This window comes from Lepisosteus oculatus, chromosome 5 (assembly GCF_040954835.1).
Source record: "Lepisosteus oculatus isolate fLepOcu1 chromosome 5, fLepOcu1.hap2, whole genome shotgun sequence".
Classification (NCBI taxonomy): Eukaryota; Metazoa; Chordata; class Actinopteri; order Semionotiformes; family Lepisosteidae; genus Lepisosteus; species Lepisosteus oculatus.
The window spans coordinates 609,445-623,688 of NC_090700.1; the positions used below are offsets into that span (position 1 = coordinate 609,445).

A 14,244-nucleotide genomic window follows, 5' to 3' on the forward strand; every position below is an offset into this window, starting at 1 on the left:
AATTTCTTGCATTAGGAATTTGTCTTTTCGCATACCCCAGCTTGCTCTCCATGAGACAGACAGACAGGGAGAGAAGCTGGGGGTCAGAGCACAGGGTCAGCCATTTATACGGTGCCCCTGGAGCAGCTGGGGTGAAGGCCTTGCTCAGGGGCCCAATGGAGTAGGATTCCTCTGCTGACGGCAGGATACGAACCGGCAACCTTCCAGCCACAGGCGCAGATCCTGAGCCACAGAGCCACTCCACCACCCCGTTAAACACACAAGGCACCCCGTTTAGTTACTTGCACTTTGTGTTGTGTTGTTTTTTTTAATTGAGTCAGCCGGTTCCTTAGTTGAAGTGATATCAAACCTAAATGTTTGCAGGTTATAAAAAATGCTGGTTTCATACTTTTATTTAAAAAGCCATCCAACAATGGCCGATGGTTTTCCTCTCTTCTCCATGTGCATAGACCTCATATAGTACTTTATTTCTTAGCTAAATATAATTGCAAAAACATTTATTGTCCCTCAGATAACAATGACTACAGGCCGGTAGCACTGATGACTGTTGTGATGAAATGCTTTGAGAGGATTATGGTATCCGTGCTGTGTTCAGAAGTGAACACTGTACTGGATCCATATCAGTTTGCATATAAACACCAGCGGGGCACCGATGTTCTAAAACACCTAGAGCACCCCAACGCCTATGCTCAGATGCTGTTTGTGGACTTCAGCTCTGCATTTAATACTCTGCAGCCCCATCTATTGATAAGTAAGTTGAAGCAAATGTCCATTAACCATAACATTATAAGATGGTAACATTCGCACACAGTATGTCAGGGTCAACAAAACTCTTTCCGAGTCACGATCTATCAGCACAGGTGGCCCTCAGGGCTGTGTGAGCTCTCCAGTTCTGTTCACACTTTATACAAATGATTGTACAAGCAGTAGTCAAAGCAACTTCATTTTCAAATTCTCAGATGATACAGCTGTTCTTGGCTTAATGCATAGAGGTAGCAGCTCATCTGTATACATGTCAGAAACTCAAAGATTTGTGCAATGGTATGACAACAACAGCCTAATTTTGAATGCTAAAAAATAAAATAAATAGTTTTCGATCCCAGAACAGTTGGTGATGACTCACAGGTAGTAATCTACAACGAACTTATCACTCAGGTTGATTCATATAAGTACTTAGGTGTACACATAGACCATAACCTGTGCTGGTCTACTCATGTTGAGAGTGTTTGTTCAGTAGCGCTTATATTTCCTGCAAAGACTAAGAGTGTTTGGGATCCGACAGGAAGTAATCCTACTCTTTTACTGTGCTGTAATTGAGAGCATTAATCGGGTATGGTATTTCAGTGTGGTTTGGTAATCTATCGGTTCAATTTAAATCGCAAATTACTCATCTCATCCAAACAGCTTTGAAGGTCGTGGGAGTGAAACAGCACCCCTCCCTGCAAACAATCTTTGAAAAATCCATAATCAAACAAGCAGAAAAAATTATATCAGATCCTTCCCACATCCTCAACTCTGAATATCAACTTCTTCCTTCTGGCAAATGTTTTAGGGTTCCCAAATGTATGTCAAACAGATACAAACATTCCTTTGTTCCACTATCCAAGCTGTCAATGCAAATGTGAAGGATAAACACAATTTTGACTCTCACAACCCACTTGAATGCAATATGTTTTGTGATGTGTTATAAATGTTACATGTTGTTATGTGTTATACTATACATGTGCAATAGAGTGATGTGCAATGTTTTTCTTATTTTTTGTAATAGAATAATGTGCAATGCTTTTCTTCTCTCTTTTTCGTTTGCATTCTATTTAAATGTACAGGAGTGCTGTCCCCTCTGGGGACAATAAAATCTTATCTATCTGTTTAAAAAAGAATAGATTCTGAGGCTCAGTCCTCCACCACACCGACCTCCCGTCTGACCTTTATTCGTTTTTAACCTTTATTTACGCACCTGTATCAATACAAGCTACGCTCACGATGATGACCTCAAGGCGTGTTCGACCTTGTATTGAGGTTAACAAGCTTTATTACTGGTATTGTAGGTCCCTTCCACCCTGACCACAGGGTGTTAGTTGTGATGAGTTTATATTTGTTGCATTCGTTTGTATGTCGAGACATACAGTAACCGGTAAGCGATTCATTCACTCATGACTTTCAGGTATTTAGCTAAAATGTAATTGAAACAGATATGTTGCATTCTAGAAGCGCACATTATGCAGAAAACGGATGCTAATAATTTTTTTAAAGCTAAATTTGGAGAGTTTTCAAATTCTGCATGTGATAATATTTGTCGTATAACAAACCTTTCACTTACCAGTCACCGCGGCAGGACGTTACTGGCGCGCCCTCTTGTGGCCGTGTCCTTCCACTGTTCGCTTTCATTAAGGGCTTTCCCATGTCTGTAGATCACAAATTAGAAAAACGATTATAATAGCAGAATATATTTTAAAACAAATGATAGTTTTTTATTATTGTAAACTTACACTTTTAATTCTAAATCAGATGGATATTTGACTTTGAGCCTCCTCGGGTATGATTTCATCTTTCCTTTTACCGCTCCCGGCGGCCCTAACGCCGGTTTTTAAGTTGTATAGGAACAAGTAAAGGTTTCTTTCACGTTGAAAAGAGAAGAAGAGAAACAACGTTTCGGCTGTGGAGCCTTCTTCGGGTGTGAAATTCCAAATTGGCACCCGAAGAAGGCTCCACAACCGAAAAGTTGTGTTTCCTTTCCTTTTTTCAGCATGGAATAAACCTTGTCATGGAAATATAACTATCAAGGAAGCCACAAGAGAGAGTTCTCATTACCCATTGTTGACAATGCCTTACTGTTTCTGGAACACTATCACATTAACTACTCCGCAGAGCAGAAACCACACGTCTGTGTTAAGATATGTTCATTTCACGAGTCCCAGACTCGCCGGGTCCCTGACTTATCGAAGAGAACACCCCTGTGGCTCGCTTTTCAAACTATTAATTTTTTAAGGATCACTTACTGACGTCAGACAGCTGCCAATTCTCCAGACGCATCTCTGGAAGGATAAACACTTTATCCCCCTAGGTTCGTCCAATTTGCTAAAATTGTCCGGGTCCGGATGGAGTTTCAGCAGCTGTCCGCGCTCAGGTTTGTGATCCCGGACGAGCCCCCAAATTGTCATGGAAATTTACCTATCAAGGAAGCCACAAGAGAGAGTTCTCACCTGAGTCAGGTCTTTATTTCAGTATTGCAATATTGAGTCTCTGGTTGCACTTTGTAAAGTGGCAGCAGGGCTCCCAATATTGCAATATTGAAATAAAGACCTTACTCAGGTGAGAACTCTCTTGTGGCTTCCTTGATAGTTATATTTCCATTACAACCTTTACCTGTTCCTTTGCAGCCTACGCATGCTGACGCAGCTCTCTTCAAACTTGAATTAATTTGTATAGCCATCGTCACAGAAGCTGACAAGTAGCACCGCTAGGTGGCGTTACAACACTTCACACTGGTAGTGGCGAAGATCTCTTTGTGTTGTTTCTCATCGTGCGTGTCACTTTTTAGATGGCTTACATTGGACATTTGAAAATGCAAGCATGCACGCGGTTTAGTTCATTACAATGAAAATTTTCAATAGATATCAATTAACTGTGATCCAGTTTCTCAAGGAACAGCACCTACATATTTAAGACATTTAAGAAATTGTACCCGAGAGAAGATTACAGTCTTTTATTTTATTTTAATTTTAACTTTTAAATAATACTTTTTTTGTTTTTTTTTAATTTTCCTAATTGATACTGGAAGAGGAAATTGTTTCACCTTGACTACCCTGCTTCCAAAAAGTCCCGAAAAACCACTCCAGGGGCTTCCTGGATACAATTTCAATTTTGGGGTAACTTGTGGAGATCGAATGTGGGTATTTTCACCCCCTGACTCTTGACATATAAACATCTTCATAAAAAATCTTTGTGGTTTCAAGGAATGAGCTGAGTTAACAGCTAAAAAAACCCAAAAGTTGCAGAGTTCCTAATCTGTAACGTTTGCTCTTCTGCTCGTTAAACGTGCAGTCTTTGTTCAGACAGCTGGTAATTTGTAGAGGTGAGGCCCCGGAGTGCCCATAAACAGGCATTAGACTGTGCTGACATGGCAGATTGATTCCTGAGCGGGCGTTCTCTCTCGTTCTCCTCTTCCTCATTCTGAAGGCTCCAGAGGCCAGCAAACCCATATTTGGGACTTTATCATGGAAGTCCCTTTGTTTTGTTTAATTTGGACTAATTGTAATTTGTGCCAGAATAAAAATAATCAAATAAAAGCTAACTTGTTCTTTTTCTAAGTCTGGACACCCTGTAGAACTCAAATAATACTCATTCAATATGGAATATTGGTATTCATGTATCTAATGTAGAATTAATACACCTGCCTCTGTAAAACTCATCAGTCAGGTAGTGAATATCATGCAGTCAAGTTATAGTTGTTGCTGAAAAGCTGCAGAAAGGCACAGAGCAGAAGGGTCTACTAAAAGCTCAAAGACACTGAATATGCCTTTAAGCACGGTGAAGCTAATCATTAAGAAGTGGGATCTGTGTTGTGCCACCAACACTCTGCCTAGATCAGGCTGCCCTGAGCATGCTTTTGCAATGCACTGGAGATTCATACGTGATAAAGATGTGTTTAATGTATGGATAAAATCAAATCAATCCAGCAAAAAAGTAAAGGAAATAAACCAGGTGAAGACAGAAATCGTTTACAAGGATTTCATAATTTCAGTGTAAATTGTGTAAACTGCATCTTATCTTTCTGTTTCACACTAATGATGGGTGCGTGTTTCAACGTAATGTACTCATTGACATTCAAAAATGTCTCATCGTATTAGTCTGTATGCTTCATTCATGTATTCATGGTCACACTCTTGTAGTGTTTGTCCTGCTGGAGAACTGCAAGTTAAATGTGAAAAGTACCTCCACATTCTCCAGCCTTTCCAGAAATAAAACTTCTTGATCCCGAAAAGAAACAATTGGAGCTCAATGTCCCAGACCAAGGGTTTCCACAGAGCTGCTTAGGTTGGCTTGTTAATGTCCAGTTTTCCATTTTTTTCATAAAACAGCAATGGTAATTCTTGGTGTATGGTTTGGGACAACCACCAAAGAAACTCTGAAGTATTCATCAGCTGCAGGGCCAGGAGAATCTCGGCCTTGCAAGAGACTTTAGCTTATATTGTTGTTCTTGAATTGTTGATTCTTGGGATGTACTCCATCAGAAGCAAGTTGAACTGACCAGAGGAACCTGTACTGGATTTTGATGGAACCCATTATGATGGACTGGGAACATTTAGGAACCCTAAGAGACAGGCAAAGAAAAAAAAGGAAAATGTATAAAGCATAATTATCTCTAAAATGAAATAAGCAGGAACAATAATCAAAAAGAGAAATGCAGCTCTGATTCTAGGCCATTATTCCAACATCATGAAGCAACAGGAGGAACAATAGAAGAGAAGTGTAGCTCTGATCCTGGGCAGTGATTACACTTATACACCAGTGAGGCTTCTGTGAACATGGGTCACTACACCCCCTCCTCAAACATGAACGCTTTCAGAAAGCACCATTCCAGGAGGTGACTACTGTAGTAACAGGGCGATACTCTGTTTTAATTTCCACTGATCCTTTCTTCCTGATAGTAGTTGATGTGAGACCACAGAGTGGAAATTCCACAAAGGATTATTGTGATCAGCAAATGGAATTCCACACCGATATTGTTGTGAGCAGAGAGCACCATCCCTGAATGAGACTCCAGTCTGGTATTCCACACAGAGACTACTGTGACCGCAGAGAAACTCTGCACAAGATTATTGCGATTACATTATGGAAATATTCCACATGGGAATTTCTGTGATCAGTTTCGAAAACAAGATGTTTCATCACACAGATTGCCTCAATGATTATGCACTCCTCCCCGCACATGCCACTGTGACTGCAGACCGAAGTGCTGCTGTGGAGAACTTGTGTATCTGCCTGCACAGCTTCTATGATATACAGTACAAGGCAACGTTTCTACAGTGATCTTTCCTATTGGACTAACTCAAAGATTTTTGTTTTCAGATACTGGTGCTGAAATCTGTTGTAAAAAGCAACAATAACAAGATTTTAGAGATCTTCCAAGATCTTCCAACAGCAAGGAACTGCATTTGGCTTCGTGGCAATGTTTAGATTGATAAATCTTGTAGATTTATTATCAACATGACCTGTTTAGCAAAGCTGTGTAGATTTTCTTTAAAAATACAGCTTCTTAAAAGCTGTATATTAATTACTGTGTCTGTGTACAGAGCTATCCTGTTTAAATAACGTTCTGCAAGTAAAGTCAGGAAAGGTCCTGAAAGGACACTTCAGTTTTTTATATAAAGAAGTAACTGAAAAATGACTGATACAGCAAGTGTAAATATAGTGGCTATGGAGTTCTAGCAACTTAATTGATGTTTTTGCATGATGTCCAATAAAACATTCATTTAAGGCTTAAAAGATTTTGGAATAAATAACTGGACTTTACTGGTTCCCACATCTTTTAACTTGAGAACAGGATTCACGTCAGTGCTACTGCATTTACTAAGGTCACCAGGGTATTGAGCTGTGAGAGAATTCTCTCAGTCACAATAAACGATATCTGCCTTCCTCTGCCAATCCTGTTACCCCTGTGGGAATGATGAAGAACATGAAGAACAAGTATTTCTAATTTTTCTCATTTATTTTAATAAAGATTTTATTACCATATTTTCACATGGTATTCTTGACTTACGTGTAAAAAATGAAATTTTATTTCACAGACACGGTAATTTAAACACAACCTTTAAAGAGGGTGATGCTTTTAATGTGTAACTTTGAATTGTAAGAGAGATTGCAGCTAAGACAACAGCATTGCTCTTCTTCTTACACCAATGCAAAACCTTATATGCCAGTCCATTACTCATATTGAAATATCATGAATAAAGACTGTAGAAACTGCACCAAATTAAATAACTCTTTGCACAATGTTCTCCCTAGGATTTCATGTCTTTCATGAGAGCAGCATTGATGCTGAGGTCTACAAGCTTGAATACTGAAAGTGAGTCCTAAACAGTCCTAAGAATTAAATTAGTTCTTTTGAATTAATGCTAAAGTTCAATACCCTCCTAAAAGTACATTTAAATGCCAGAAAAGGCTCAGCTGGCATCTTCCTTTACTCATGTACAGTACACAAGAGACAAGGGTTGTGATGATTCAGCCTTTTCGATGTTGTTTTTGCAGTGTACATTAAAGCAGGTTAAGGTAAAACAGACTGTATAATTAGTGCTGACAGAACGCATGCTGCTGGCTGTGGTTTCATTTAAAAAATGGTTTGAGGACTTTTGTAAGCAAGTGGATGGAGCTGAAAATCAAAGTGTGAGGCACAAAACATCCAGCACTTCACAAAACACAGCACATGTCCTAGTTACCTGCCTTCTGCAGTCCAGATCAGGGGTCTTCCATGACCTTTTTGTGCTTGTTTAACCAGCACAAAATTACAAGCACAAATGTGTGATTTCATGCTACATAACCTGCAAAAACATTAGAAAGATAAACATAGATTTTCTCCTCCAAAAGATGCCTACAATACTGCGGTATATTTGAAAGCCAGTTTTAGCCCATCATGAAACTTTTTAAAGGCTACATTGTCACAGGAAAACAGTGAGTTCAAGTCTGTATTCTCCACAATATATATACATTCGGCTTTCTTGAGAACCTCCACTGACCCCTTTTGTTTAATAAACGGAGGAGTCGAATTTACAATCTCACCCACTTCCACCCTCCTGCATAAAAATATGTCACATGCTGAGCCCCCTCTCTACACATCGTGTCTCTCTCCCCGCCCTCAACCTCATCTTCACCCTTGCAGCTGCTCCCTGGCTCATTCCTCGCTTGCAAAGGTGGGTTTTGTCAGTCTTGACCTTATAGTCAGGCTGCTATTTCCTCAGCTACATGAGTTACGTCAGCTTTATCCCTAAACGTTCTGTTTGTCATATGAATTTAAATTAGACATTCTTTTCTACTACACTAATTATGAATTTCTAACCACTAAAAGGACACTGGGGAGCCAGGAATCACAATTTTTTAGATGGAATTGTCTTCTGATTGGACTGATGCTTCAGTGTTTTTTATAATAATTAGCTACTCTCACTCTTGCTATATGAAGCAGAACAAGATTCAGCCATAATGTGCTGCCATCAATTTCAGGAGGCTAATTGATTTCTGATTCCAGAAAAGAATGAGAACATCACAACTTATACAGTACATGCCACCTTGCACACCAAGCATTGTCTCACTGTTCCCCTTTTTCTCATTTTGCATCTATTATAGTTTATCTGACATCTAATGTTTAATTTGTCCTTCAACCCATCTGTTCCTTATTAATACAATCAATAAAGGGATTTTTGTCAGACAATAATTGGAAATTGCATTGAAATAAGGCAACAGGCAGTTCTGGGGGAGAAAAGTCGGATGATAAAAATCCATCTTTAGATAACAAATCAGATTGTAATAACGATGCAAAGGAAAAACTAAAGCTCTAATAAAGAACATCCAGTTTCTCAAAGCCTTTCTGGTTTCAGAATCCCCACATAATAACCGCTCCCTGGCTCTGATTTGTAGCTGCTGGTGTGCGATTTGATATTCATCATTACTCCTGGCAGGGGAGCTCCCTTTGATCTTGAAGCTGGATGTCTGCTGTGCTCTGCTGCCTGTGCTTCTCTCTTCAGTCCCCGAGCTGCAGCGCCCTGTGCATCCAAGTGAAAACAGCAATCACACAAACCCGAGAAGAAACCACATTCTCACAACAATGCTCCTGGTTTACCTCGCTCTACAGTACCTGTTCTGCAGTTGCTTTGACTCCCTGCCAGTCTCTGGAACTGATGATAAAGTTACACATGCCTGCGCCTTCCTGCAGAGATTAACCTGAGAGCCAGCACAGACTGTGGAGTGATTTCCTGTTCCTTTTTGCCAATTGTACAGTATATCAGAGCTGGGTAATAATCAGAACACCATTCCTGTCTGTACAAGAATACACAAATACACAATCTGCTTGTTATTTCCTTGGAAAAAACATAATGGTTGCTTTTATATATAAAAGGACATTTACAGTATTTGCTTGGAAAACATGGCTAGAAATCAAACACAGAAACTAACAGCTGGGCATTGTAAGTTAAGGTCATCTCGAGCGTCTAAAAACACCTTGAAAAGACTAAAAAGGCAAACTTAATAATAGAGAAAAAAGAATGACATAATTACAATAATTGTCACAAGGCATTATCTGTCGCATCAGGAATAATTCAGGGCCTGATGCTGACAACTTAAGTGAGAGAAGAATCTCATTTCCCTATATGTAATAATATGAAAACCTTATAATGAGTGCATTTACAGAACTGTAAGCTGCAGTGTCTCTAGTAGGAAATTCTCAGTTGCTGCTGCAGATCAGACTCTCAAAGCTCAAAGGCCTCTTTATTTATTGGCAATCTGTCCTCTGGCTTCCAGGAATCATGTGGTTTGTATGTGTCTTAAACAACAGACGTCCAAACAGCTCAAACTTTGATATTAAAGGTCTAGCAATCTATTTAATGACAAAAGCACGTTATGTGTGAAATATATACATTTCATAACTATACGCATCTGCCAACATTTTTTAAATGTTTTGATTCACCGAAAAGCCAATGGGCCTTTACATCTTTACACTTTTCATTACACTTGATCCCCGCATTAGATACATTAGACTTTTCCTTCAGTACCTGTTTATCCAGAACTGAACCCCTTCATCTACAGCCCCAGCTGTATAATTAGAATTTGAGACATGATTCATCCTGGCTCTCATTACATATCCTTGCTTATCTCTATAAAAGAAGCAAAGGCCCTGCCACTCTGTGCAGTTGTTCGACTTCTGGTGTAAAATTAAAATCCAAACACCTCCCAAGGAAAAATGAAGCTCCTTTGCGTCTTCTTGCCTGTGTTGGTTCTGCTGATGGTGACGGTCCGGTGTTCCTCAGCTCGGCAATTTCGAAAGCAACGGTATGGACGATCGACCTGGAGAGACTTTTCTTACGCCCAGGTTTGTGAGATTTAGTCAAATACGACTGCTCTCAGGGACCGACTTGATCACTATCAGTTGTCTCACTGTGACTATTCATAGTTTAAGCATCGTTTCTCATGTGGTAGTAATTAGAAATACTTGTATTTACAGCTAGCTAAATGTTTGTGGAATAAACTGCTTGACCAAACTAGATATTGAAGTGAGTGGGTACTGCATAAATTAAGCCGACGCACTGCTGGAATACAGGTTTATGTTTTGCATTGTGGAATTTTTGACTAGTTCTGAAACAACACCCAGATGCTGCAAGCACTCCTGACAGTGAACTAATATCCATTCAACGTGATCTAAAAGAATAAAAAGAAATAAGGCAGTAACTTTGCTCTAGTGGTACGTTTCAGCCTGTAAGGCATGTAAAACTATCACAATGGAAGCAGATAAAGGAAATGCATTCAGTATTTAATGGTACAAAGGATGGAGGGACGTAAATGTCAGTAAATGAGGCTGCAGGGAGGACACTGATTATTCCTTTATCTTAGGCTAGCAGTCTGTTGACTGTTAAAAAAGAGCAAGCTCTTGATTACAGTGACAACCCGGAGACCCAGTTTTACAGCTGAGTGTCTTGTCCAGGGGTACCACAGCCACCCCCAAGACCCTGCAGACCCCGCCGCTCATGGGCCCAGACTGGGGCACCTTCTGCGTGGAGTCCCGTGTTTGTGAGGGGCTTGACCAGGAGCCGCGGTCTCTTCCTGCCTTTCAAAGGCATGCAGGAGAGGCCGACCGACATCTTTAAAATCCTTAAGGGTTGTGTGCAGCTCTGTCCTGCAATAGACAGGAGTCCTTTCTGATGTCGAATGGCTGCTCTCAGAGAAGGATGTCAAAGGAGCAGGCAGGGGCGTCCTGTTCAGGGGGCTGCCCCTGGAGGAGGATTAAGCTGTTTGCTCTTTAATCATCAGAGTGTTGCATGAGACAGGGTGCCTCAAGCTCCTTTGCAGGAAAACAAATCACTGAAGGAACCTAGTTTCCCAGTAGCCCGTCTGAGAAAAGCTCTGTTGCACAAGAGCGATCATGTTGCCCTGTGATTGAAACCCACTGTGCTGAGCTCGGCCTGTCACGACACCACCCACTCAGAGCTGAGGGCAAGACGTAGCCCTCGGTGAAACCAGTCGGAGGAGAAAGAAATCCTACTTCACATCCAGCGGCAATACTGCATCAAAACAGAAAGAAAGCTGAAAATATTATCTGAATATAGGAGATATTAATAAACTGAAGAGCTGTGCATTGTCCCTGTCTGATATGAGATATTTTAAATAAATATATAAATATATAAAGAAATAAATAGAGAGAGCTTAAAAGTTTAACTTAATTATTAAGTTCTCACAATCTCTTGCTTAACATGCTTAAAATTTAGCATGGCCCCGTTAACACCAGGCTTGAACAGACACGGGCAAACTCCAGCGCCCCCTAGGGGCCCAGGGGAGAGAAGTCACCACAGCAGGGTTGTACTGCCCTACACCCACTTAGAACTGAGGACATTCTGAGCTTTACTCGTGTACTTAGACATGATTTCAACATCAGATGTCCACATCATGTTTTTTCTTGCGACAAAACTGTTCTGTGACCTTCCCATTGATTCTGAAGTGGCACAGAGCTAAGATCAAAACACTCTTGCTTTCAGAAAGCGAACGAGAGATTCTGCACATAAAAAGCACTGTGGCACTGATACACGTGAGATTTGTCTTCCAAGCTTTCTGTGAGTCTTTTCTTCCCGGCCGTGCAGGAGTACCTGTCCAAATACTACGACTCGGAGGAGGAGAGCACGGGCCTGCTGAGAGCCCCCCGCCAGCCGCTGGCGCGCAAGCTGAGGGAGATGCAGTCGTTCATGGGGCTCCGAGTGACGGGCCGGCTGGACCGCAGCACCATGTCGCTGATCCAGACCCCGCGCTGCGGCGTCCCTGATGTGGAGAACTACCGGCTCTTTCCTGGGGCGCCCAAGTGGAAAACAAACACCATCACATACAGGTAACACCCCCGGACTGAGGGCCAGCAGCCCCAGGCCTCGTCCCACAGCTGTCGCACACGGGGAGAGCCCAGAGGGGCGCACCGAGCCGCCCGTGATGCAGGAAGACACTTCTGAAGGACGAGGTGCCTTCTGTTTCACCACATTGAGTTTTTCTAGCCGGCGTTCGTTCCACTGAGCTCCGTTCTGAGGGTTTTAGAAGAATCTGTTCCGAAGCCCCCAGTCAGGCAGGACTCTGTCTCTCGTCCCTGTGAAAGGGTGGCGAAGTACACATCCTCCCTGACGCGCGCGGAAGTGGATCACGCCGTCGATATGGGGCTCAGCGTCTGGAGCAGCGTCACCCCCCTGCACTTCCAGAAGATCCACAGCGGCGAGGCAGACATCATGATCTCCTTCGAAGTTGGAGGTATGTTCGCGGCGGCACACAGGGCTCGCCTCTCTGCCTCAGGCGATGCAGCACTGGCGTCTCGGAGACTCAGCACAGACTCGGTGTCTGTGGACGAGGAGTAGTTTGCGCTCCGAGCTCAGCCAGTTTGCTATTGTTGATGGAAACGCAAACGCAACCTTTGTGAGAGGATTCAGGCCCAGGGTCTCGGCTCCTCCGTGTGTCAGGACAGTGTTGTGACACGTTCGGTCAGCAGCAGGGCCTCTGTAAAATGCCTGGAGTTTTTCTGGATTAATCCAGATTTAAATCTTCCAGAAGTACAGTACAAGATGGAACAATTCCACAAAATCCCAAAGCCTTTCTGACTCTAATGAGGTTGTGCTGAAAACAGACACGTCCCTGATGAAACGCCTGCTAATTTTAAACATCATGATGGATTCCTGCTCAACCACTACAATCAAACTCACATCGACTGAAACATGACTTCTTACTTCAGCTCTGACTTTATTTTGTAGTGAAGGAATTATTGTTGTTTTATTAGATGTTGAATGGAAACACTTTTCGCAGTAGGATAAAATGGAAAAAATTTCAGCATCAAAAAAGAACACGAATCCTCCAGTAGTGTTTAGCACAATCACGTCCATCATTCTAATGTTGTATCTATTGCTCCATGCTTTAATAGTATAGTTCCTTATTGTACATCTCTGTAACCATTTCCCATAAAGTCATACTGCAGTTGCACACTCTGAGTATCTGCCTTGGCCCACATGCATTTCTGTTCCATTCTGCTGAGGTTGCCAGAAGCGCCTTTGAAAGGCTCCTGGAAAGAAGTCGTCAGCACCTAAAGCCATTAGCTGGACCGATGTGCTGATACAGAAAAACACAGGTGAACCAGAGGGGGAGCTAGAAAACTACCGTGCTGCTGCTGCAAGGGAAACTTTCTATTACAGGTGTCTGGAGGATGGAGTTAATAACAAAGAAGCAGATGAGAAGTTAAATTACTGCTCCCTTTGGCGTGGCCGGCAAATCCATCTGACTATTTCTGCTCTACTGTAGCAGTGGCGCTTAAGCAGAGACCCTAATCCAGGAACCTCCCTTTCTCACGTGTATTAGGGGCAAAAAACTAGACCACTGATCCACATTCTTACCCTAATCATTACTGCAATGGAGCAATGAATATCAGAGGTGCAATAAGACCCAGATGTCCTAGTGGCCCACCCCTGGTTAAGCACACAAAACACACATTCTGAAGACATTATCTCGCCTGTAAGGAAACTGTTGAGTGGTGGACACCTATTGCCCTACGGGACTGGTGTCCAGCCCAGGGTGTGTCCGGCCGGACTGAGTGATGCCCGAGATTCCTGCCGCAGCCGTGTGCACTCAGAGCTGAACTCGTCGCAGTTCGGAGTCACAGGGCAGCACAGCAAAGCGCAGCCCGAGGAGACGGGGGGAGCAGTGGTGTTTCGAGGTCTCACGGCGTGTTCGTGTCACGGCCCCCAGCTCACGGAGACGCGTACCCCTTCGATGGCCCCCGAGGGACCCTGGCTCACGCCTTCGCGCCCGCCGAGGGACTGGGAGGGGACACGCACTTCGACGACGAGGAGAAATGGACAATGGGCACTAACGGTGAGTACGTCCCCCCCACATCCTTCTGCCCCTAACAGCACCCCATCAGCCAGAGGTCACTTCCACAGGGAAGGGTCTTGTCCAGGCCGGCTTGCATGGGGAGTTCACCGCGAGCAGCCTGGGGAAAGCTCGGGTTTCAGGGTCCAGAGCAGGGCA

At 42.6% G+C, this 14,244-nt stretch overlaps 1 protein-coding gene across 1 annotated transcript in view; it reads left to right on the top strand.

Annotated features, from left to right (window-relative positions):
* The window catches only part of LOC102684784 (uncharacterized), a 34,518-nt gene that overhangs the window by 6,367 nt on the left and 13,907 nt on the right, over nt 1-14,244 (top strand). Inside the window, exons 11-14 of the mRNA XM_015341133.2 lie at nt 9,930-10,078; nt 11,838-12,079; nt 12,335-12,483; nt 13,963-14,088. Of these exons, the coding sequence (XP_015196619.2) occupies nt 9,930-10,078; nt 11,838-12,079; nt 12,335-12,483; nt 13,963-14,088 (666 nt within the window). The remainder of the gene's footprint in view (nt 1-9,929; nt 10,079-11,837; nt 12,080-12,334; nt 12,484-13,962; nt 14,089-14,244) is intronic.